This window comes from Guyanagaster necrorhizus (assembly GCF_019112545.1).
Source record: "Guyanagaster necrorhizus MCA 3950 unplaced genomic scaffold BT62scaffold_37, whole genome shotgun sequence".
Taxonomy (NCBI): Eukaryota; Fungi; Basidiomycota; class Agaricomycetes; order Agaricales; family Physalacriaceae; genus Guyanagaster; species Guyanagaster necrorhizus.
This window is the reverse complement of record NW_025064916.1, coordinates 180583-188909: the sequence shown is the minus strand read 5'-3', so window position 1 is coordinate 188909 and position 8327 is coordinate 180583. Positions and strand designations below refer to the sequence as shown.

Below are 8327 nucleotides of genomic sequence, written 5' to 3'. Positions count from 1 at the left end.
CTATCGCGCATTAGTTTGAGACCTGATACCTGTTACATACGACGATTATCTACATGATCTTTCCCTATCCTCATCTTTAAGCGTCGGCTGCCCACGCCCATGGGCTTTCTTTTCCCCCTCGCTGTCGTGAGATGTCCTCATATTCTCGAGCGCGGGTATTGGAGCTGTTGAGCCTATGGTTTCTGCCGCCTATCGGCGCTCTACATTCAGGACTAAAACAGAACTAGGTTAAGAGTTGGCAACGATTACATTGATTGACGAACTGACCATTGACTAGCCTCCATCGCTCCTCCGCACTGAAAAGATATTTCAGCTTCTCAGACATCTGTTTAGACGATGTATATACCTCTGTGATAACGAACGTGTGGCCATTTATGCAGTTGTAGAAATGACCTCGATGCGAAAATCCTAAGGCTTGAACAATGTCTTGTTTCTCCTGCAAAGACATCGGCTGATAGACGGCATCATTCATGATGTGATCTTCCAATTTTCTGTATTCTGTGAAGCAACGCTCAATTTTGGCGCGGCAGTTCCCATGGAACCATCGACGGTCTTCAGTGACCTGGGATGAATCACTTGATGGACGGCTTGCAAAGTATGACAGTTCGAGCTCTCTCAAGCATCTCTTCAACCTCTTCTTGTCCGCCTGGACTTTCTCTATCAAACTATCCCGAGCGTCTGCTGATGCACCATCTTTGAAAACCTGCCTGCGCTTCTCCAACATCGAAAAACGAAACTGTTCAAAGTCTGAACAGAGCATCAAGGTGGCGGAACGAGCGGCCAGACGTGATGAAGAAGTTGCATGAGAGATGGTAATAGCCTTCTGACAGTCGATGATGCACGACTGATAGATGAACAGTGTGAATGAGTACCAGACATTACGATGATGAGGAGCTTCAGGTTCGTTGGAAGTCATTGGAAGCGCCTCAAATCTAGACCGAGCAATGCTTCCCAACATGAGCCTTAACTCGACTGATAATATAAATGCTTCGAGATGGTAGCGACGATCAGCCTTATGAGGCGGTTGTCCAATCTTCTGGTCAACATTGCGCATTGCAATGTGTTCGGGAGGGACCTGGTGTATTTCCTCAGGTGGTTCGGCGGCAAGGTGGGCAAGCTCCAAGCGGTAAAGAGTAGCAAGAGCCGACTCGTATGCGCGGACATGTGCGGACCGCGTCTTCGTAATGTTAGCTACCTTTTTGTAGATCCTAAGGAAATCTACAACGATAGCCATCCATGATTTGGCCTCAGATTCAGACAATCCGTGACGAGTGACCATAGACCCAGCAGTGAACGCACCAGGGTCCAATACTTCGTCTGTCTTCATCATTAAACCTTTCCTTGTTTCGACAAGGTGCTCAAACACATCAGCAGGTTGACAGTCGGATTTTGGTGCGGCTTTAAGTTCTTTAGCCCGAGCTTCTAGTTCTGCCAGACCGTTTCTGAAGGTCTCAACAGATGGGACGACCTCCGCCAGACGTTGGGACATCACACTGGCCACATTCTGTTCCAAAATGTCGAGATTCGCACGCTTGAGAATCCTTCCATAGCGCCGAGCCGTAATGTGTGACCGGCAAGTTGGACAGCTTGGTGGTAGCTGAAATTCGGTGGGAGGAGCTTTCATTCCAGTATAGGAACCCATCCCATCGACCTCGTAATAGTCAGTCATATGACAATGTCCGTCTAAAGTCTCCACTGTGAAGATGTGACCGCAATCTAGAGTAATCAATTTGTCGCTGATGTCCTCCGATCCAACAGGTATCTCAGCCAGTGTCCGTTGCATGACAAAGTCTACGATGTCCATTTTGTCTTCGTCAGAAAGACATTCGATGCACTTCTGTTGAAGGCACGGTTCACCACATACTGAAACAAAGCCTTGTTTGGATTGTTTCAGAACCCGAACATAAGCAGAACTTACCTGAAGGGCAGATATGGCCGCATTGGAGCACAGTACGGCATGGTTCATCACATGGTAAACGTGCGCATATCTTGAGTCGAAGTCACCAACCATAAAACGGAAATAAAATGATGCGACTCACCGATCCACATAGAACTGGACAGGACAAATGTGGACAGATCCAGTCGCATGGCTCGGCACAAGGTGCACAGTCCTGAGCGCATGGCTTGGGACACTTGTGGTGAGAACAACGTTGGCGGCATGCCTGCGCACATGAAGTATTACATTCATGGTCTTGAGAACAGTCGAGACCGCATTTGTGTTGACAGAATAAGAGTCGCTCGCATTGATGTGATTTGTGCAAGATGCGAATGATTCTTAAGCTGAAAACTCTTTCGATCCCGGCCTGAGTTACTGGCAGATTAAGTTTTGTGCAGTCCCCACAAGACGACTTGCACGTCTTTCCACAGCACGACATAGTTCCTCCGCAAGCATTGAGGCATTTGTGCTCTTTGAGATCATCCGAACAGTAAACTGTTGCTTCATGTCCACAGAGCGGCAACCATTTTATGACCTCTTCATGACAGAAAACTGAAGATAGGTCTTCTGCTTGATAGCTGCGGGAGATAGCAACTTGAAGTGAGCCAAGCGTCGTCAACACGAAAGGTGATCATCATACCATGAAATTGATGCTTTATGGCCGCAAGGAAGTTCGACGTTGGAGAGTGGGAATTCACAGGGGCCACACTTGTCGGAGCATCTCTTATGGCATGGGTGCATACGAGGGCATGGAGTTCGGAGACATGGCATATAGCACTGCATACTGCGATGTTTGTCGAGATCAAGATGGCACTAAGAATACGACAAAATTGAGTATCGACAGCACTTAGAAGAGTGAAATGAATATACCATAGAAGGACAATTGTGACCGCAGTCCATACGGTAATCACAAGGCAAGCAACAGCCACCTACAAGCAGTTCTGTTAATTCTGACGGTCCTAGGAGTTAATCTGTATCTACTCACCTTCTGGTGCCACAACACTGAGTTGGCCCGGTGCCGTTATTATATTCCTCTGATTTGGGTGGCGAGGGCATATCACTGAAAAGCCAAAACCAATCTGGTCCCGTTGTTCCATTTCGTCTATGATAGTCTTCCAGGTCGGATTTTGACGAAGGTTGGAAGCGTTTCCTAGGATGTACAGCCCGTGCTGAGCCCGAGACAGTGCCACATTAATACGATTTACAGACTAAAGGTATTCGTGACATGAACAAGCTGATTGAACAAGAGACGTCCAAATTACCTTCAGGAAACCAATTGACGTGTCGCTATCGAAAGATCCAGAATTTCGGACGAGAGAAACGACGACGATTTTTGCTTCCTCGCCCTGGAAGATATCGACAGTTCCTAGACGAACCTAGAAGGTGTCATCAACCAATGTTATGGAGGGGAAACAAAGGAAATCGTACATGCTTGGACACAGTGACTTGCTCTACATAACCTTCGTCGTCCATTCCCTCCCGGGCTAGCTGATCCTGATCGCGTTCGTCGACAGAAACGGCAACTTTGAGGGAGTTCAGAGTGGATTTCAGCTCTCGTAACTGGCCCAAATATGCGCAAAGGACAGCAATATCTCCGGGTGAACTATAAGCCTCCTGCTTCAAAAAGTACATGACAAGGTCAACAATCATTTTAACCTGGTATTTGTTCAGGCTCTCCTTCTATGCAAACTTTCGGAAATCAACTCACTTCAAATGTATTGACTTTGGATACCGAGCCTTCATCTGCAGCTTTCTCCCGGTTTGTGTGCGTAAAGAAGAAAAGATCCTTTTCCATCCCTTGAATCGGAGGGTACTTTGTGACGATATCGTGGTCCTCCAAGTTAGAATACAAAATTTTTCTGATGGATGCATAAATCACGAAACGATTTACTAGGAGAAAGGCAACAAACCGAATGTTATGAGAAATGGTAGGACGCATTCTCCTCTGGACGTTGATCTGGGACATTGGGAACCCACCATCGGCCAACCGTTCCATCAAAGAACGGTCAAATTTGTACAGTTCACGTCCCCGTTCACTATCCATAGATAGAGCTGCAAAAGCAAATGAAGCTGAGCCACGGGTCTAGATATCCTAGAACTCACAAAAATTGGCCAAGGTGGGACGAAGTTGCTTCGGATCTCCTATACAAATAAGATGTTGCACTTGGATACGATCAGACTCGAGAAGAATAGATTACCATCGTCCACTCACCAGATGGCACAAGAGAAGACAAGATATGTGCCTCAAGGACTTGTCCTGCCTCTTCCACCATCAGCACTTTGGGCGCCACGGTCTGAATACCGATACAGATGCTAAGAAAATGACAGAAGAAAAAGGGTGGACTGTACTTACCGTCAAAAGTGAAGTGAGTTTAGCAGCGCCATTAGTAGTACATCCAATAAGGTCAACTCGAGATAGTAATTGCCGTCGACTCTGTAAATCATAAGCTGACCAGCTTCATCGTACTCAGTAGCTGCTACTGACTTCGTCCTTTGCATCGTTAAACCGCTTGCAAGCAGCTTCATATTCTTTCCGTCGCTCTTCGTAATCCTGTCGATGTTTGCTGTACGCAAAAGTCCTCATTTCTTGTTCCCAGAATTCTGACAGTATTTGTCGCTCTTCGACAGACATACGCCAGATGGCATCAGCGACCATCAGCCTATCGATCCGCCTGGAAGTAGTGGGAATAGACGGAAGCTCGCCCTCTGGAAATCCCAATGGTATGAAGAAGTCGTTCATACGCATTGAATACTCCTGTTGCAGCTGCAGAAACTCTGCTACAAGGGTCTCCTGTTTCTGCTTCTTCCCTCCAGCTGACTTCTGCTTCTTTCCTCTAGCTGACTGCGCGATGTTCTGCGGTAGCTGTGGAGGCTGTAGGAACGAGATATCTTGTCCTGTTTTCCAAAAGGAATATATGGTATTCGGGATGTCGATATCTCGTTTTTTCTTGTTTTTGTGCACAGTTGTCCATTCCCCTTCTGCTTCAATATTCTGGCGAAGGTCTTCTGCTAGTTTATCGATCCAGAAAGGAGGTTCTGAGAACGAGATATAATGATCGGGGAAATTCTCTTGCGGATATTCGGAGACGGTCTCCCAGGTGTGCGAAGGCGTTTGGATATGCTGTAGGATCGTTCTCATTTCGTCCTCTAGTTGACCCATGGCAAAACGTTCCTTGCCCACAATCTGATCTAGCGGCGAAGGCCTTCTATCCGTCATCCTCTCTAGCTTGTCCAAGGTATATTCATTGATGCGTTCATCCGAGGACCGTGATCCCAACCTAACAAGATTCTTCGTGATATCCGCATCCAACAAGGAGAGCAGCATGTGGTCCAGTGCATGATTTGTGAAAGCGATCATCACAATGGGCTTGACCTTGTTGGCGAATAAGACCCGAAGCAACTCTTTGCCGGTGAAACTCTATACTTGCTTTTAGAACGCAGGTCGCATCCCAGGATCAATACAGAAAATACATACCTTTCCGGTACCTGGAGGTCTAGATTCCCAGAGACCTTGTAAAGCGTCATTCAAAGCGTGGAGAATAACAAGAACATACCCTTGGATTAGAGAGACCTCCCTTGTCAAAGCATCGACCACTGCATCGCATTGACTAGGGTCTAAATTGCTTGATGTCTTCAGCTGCAGTCGGGCTCTCCGGATTGATAAAGGGTCCATCGTGTTCAGTGGATGGGACACCCTGATTCTATCTTTCGAGAGACACTCTAGGTTATACCGAAAAGACGGGTTTTGACTATACTTTGGAGGCGCAACCGTGACACCTCCCAGATCGACCCCACAAATATAACCGGAAAACGGCATGGAAGTAGGTTCAACGGAACGCAGCTTCTCCAAAAAGGGCCTGATAGATTCAAACATGATGTTGTTATCCACCAAGAAGGCAAACCGGTTCATATCGATGGTGATCTTTTCCTGTCGAAGAGCGCCAAGCTCTACGTGGGGATCAAAAAAATTGACGCGAATTGTGATGCGGCTCTCATGGGCCTTGGACGACTCGATAATGTCATCCGTCGATGAAGAAACACTGCCAGCATAGACGCTTAGACGACCAAACGTTGCGATGACTAAAACGACGATGCTGCCAGCGCTGAGTCGCCGTGAACCAGAATGTTCCCAGAACTCTTTTCTGACTTTGGGATCAGAGTGTCGGGCGTGTTCTGAGGGTGGCGCATCGACAACGAGCCCGACTGTGAAACCACGTCGTTCCACTTGAAGAGGGGCGTATTCGACATTTGTGTAGATATGGAACATAGTCGAGTCATATCCAGAGGTGCGGTATATGCCTCCCTTGGCCTTGAGTAAATTTTGTAATTGGACTGGCGGGGCGTCACGTCTTGATGCTTGTGCCTGCATAGCATCATAGTCAAGTTGAATAGTAGATATCGAGGCGCGGATGGGGGCACTAGAACACGTGCATCTCAGTACTCATCACAAAAACACTATCAGATGACTTACACGAGCTCCTCGCGCAAGAGACGGAACTGAATGTCCAGGTGCCGCTCCATTGAATTTGGAGCCAAATGATGTGGAGCGTCTGGAAGGTTGACGGGAATGTATGGCACAGCAGCAGAGATCATCTCGTCATGCGTAGGGACGATCTGTATGTCGGCTATGTCACAGTGATCATTGCTGTGTCGAGGACCAAGAAGGCGGAGGGCACCGGGAGCGTCGTAAGTCTGAATGAGACGAGCCTGCAATGCTTCATATCGATGCTCTTCCCTCAGACCCTGAGGCTGCGCTGGTCTTCGTCTGCTCTGCGCATTTGCGCGCTCTCGCTGTACGATTGCGTCGAGTCTGCTTATGGACTCTTTGATTTGTTCCAGCGTCAATCGCTGAACGGTGGGGTCAATGGAATCATCAAAGCTCGCCGTCATGATCAGTCTCGCCCATTCGTCGTGCCATCGAACGAGGTTGCCAACGAATACGGCGATATCTGGGTGATTATTGATGGCATGTTTGAAACGTTGAAAATATCTGAGAGGAGTTAGCGTGATGATGACTGAAAACGGGTAGAGGCTCATACTGGGTTAGCAGGGTCGCGATCGTGCCGAAGACGACCACTCCCGAAAGACTGCTTTGCCGTGAGGCAGGAAGAGCTGGCGTAGGATCTTTCCAAGATCGATTCTGAATCATTTGCTCCATGCATGAAGAAACGATGTCGAGCATATGGTCGAGACCACTATCCAGGGCACTGTATAAGGCGCTAAACAACGTCAGTTCGATAGAGTGTATGTATATCTGAGACGACATACTGGATATTATGATGAAGATTGGTTTTGAGGATTAGGTCCGAGCCAAAGAACTGGAGCTCTGATGAGAAATGTGACAGAGAAGACAGAGACAATGGTTACCTGAAGAAGCGGGAAATATCCAATTTGAAACGAGAGGGTCGTGAAGCCTGTACCAGCACGACAAGAAACGGGGGAATATTGCAAGACCTCGCGGATGCGAGCGAGGACATGGTGCTTGTTCGCTTTGATAAGACCATGGTCATATAAAATTTTACAAAGCTTTACCTTCAAATTGACTATCATTTCAAGAAACGACTGGGCCCTAATGGTATCCTATGAGAACGTTTGATTAGAAGAAGAGCTGGCGTTATGCAAAGAGAATACCCATTGTGAATTTCGGCGATCAACGCTGGCTAGAATCTGGACAAACTGAACGACTCGATCCGGGCTCATGAACTGGAAGTCTGGACTATTGAACTGCTTGAGCATGTTATGCGCCTCTGTCGGGCTCATGGCATGCAAGCTGTGTAAGGACATATTGTTTATATCGGCCAACCCTTCGGTAGTCAGAAAGTCGAGGGTGTCAGTTTCCGAACACGTTGCCATTGGAGGCGCCTCTACAATCTGCGGCTGACGAACATGGCGGTATGTACAGTCGAATCCTCGTCGACATTCCCCAGAAGTCCAGAAGAACTCGCAGTTCCCCCGGCCTGCTGTGATTCCCTCCGGCCTGCTTGATGATCTGGGAGAATGCAAGGGAGTTGACGACGCCGAAGGTGTTGGACTTCCGGTTCTTTCGTGGAGAAACTTGCAGTTCTGAAAACGGCACCCCCTAGAAGAGTTGAAGGATCGGCAGATTTGCCTGTCCCGTCTGTTGGACATGTCAGAGAGGTATGGGAGAAGAAAGACCTCAAGGCATCAATAGGCGCCTATTCGTTGCTAAGATCACCTGATCATGGACGAAAAGTCTGGTTAGCTGCTTGCTGAAGTTAACGCATAGGCTATCAAACTTACATAACCCCTGGAATTGAATAAACTGACTTCGTACCAGACCTGAGGCTAGTCGCCAGAATAGATGCCACGTAGTGTCTGGGTCCATTCAACATACCAACTGGAAGTGCGGACAGTATTCTTGACCTAACTC

At 47.7% G+C, this 8327-nt stretch overlaps 1 protein-coding gene across 1 annotated transcript; it reads right to left on the bottom strand.

Annotated features, from left to right (window-relative positions):
- Positions 1 to 76: 76 nt before the first annotated feature.
- Positions 77 to 8065, bottom strand: BT62DRAFT_908111 (uncharacterized protein; the record flags this gene model as incomplete). The annotated part of the gene is made up of 24 exons (XM_043183694.1): positions 77 to 212; positions 268 to 296; positions 347 to 1863; positions 1919 to 1988; positions 2040 to 2514; positions 2577 to 2749; positions 2807 to 2865; positions 2922 to 3144; positions 3199 to 3312; positions 3365 to 3592; positions 3645 to 3795; positions 3847 to 3988; positions 4040 to 4099; positions 4149 to 4230; positions 4290 to 4370; positions 4422 to 5354; positions 5412 to 5430; positions 5491 to 6354; positions 6408 to 6926; positions 6976 to 7155; positions 7205 to 7254; positions 7304 to 7417; positions 7469 to 7516; positions 7568 to 8065. The coding sequence occupies 24 exons, from the start codon at positions 8063 to 8065 to the stop codon at positions 77 to 79; spliced, it is 6765 nt and encodes a 2254-aa protein (XP_043034998.1).
- Positions 8066 to 8327: the final 262 nt, after the last annotated feature.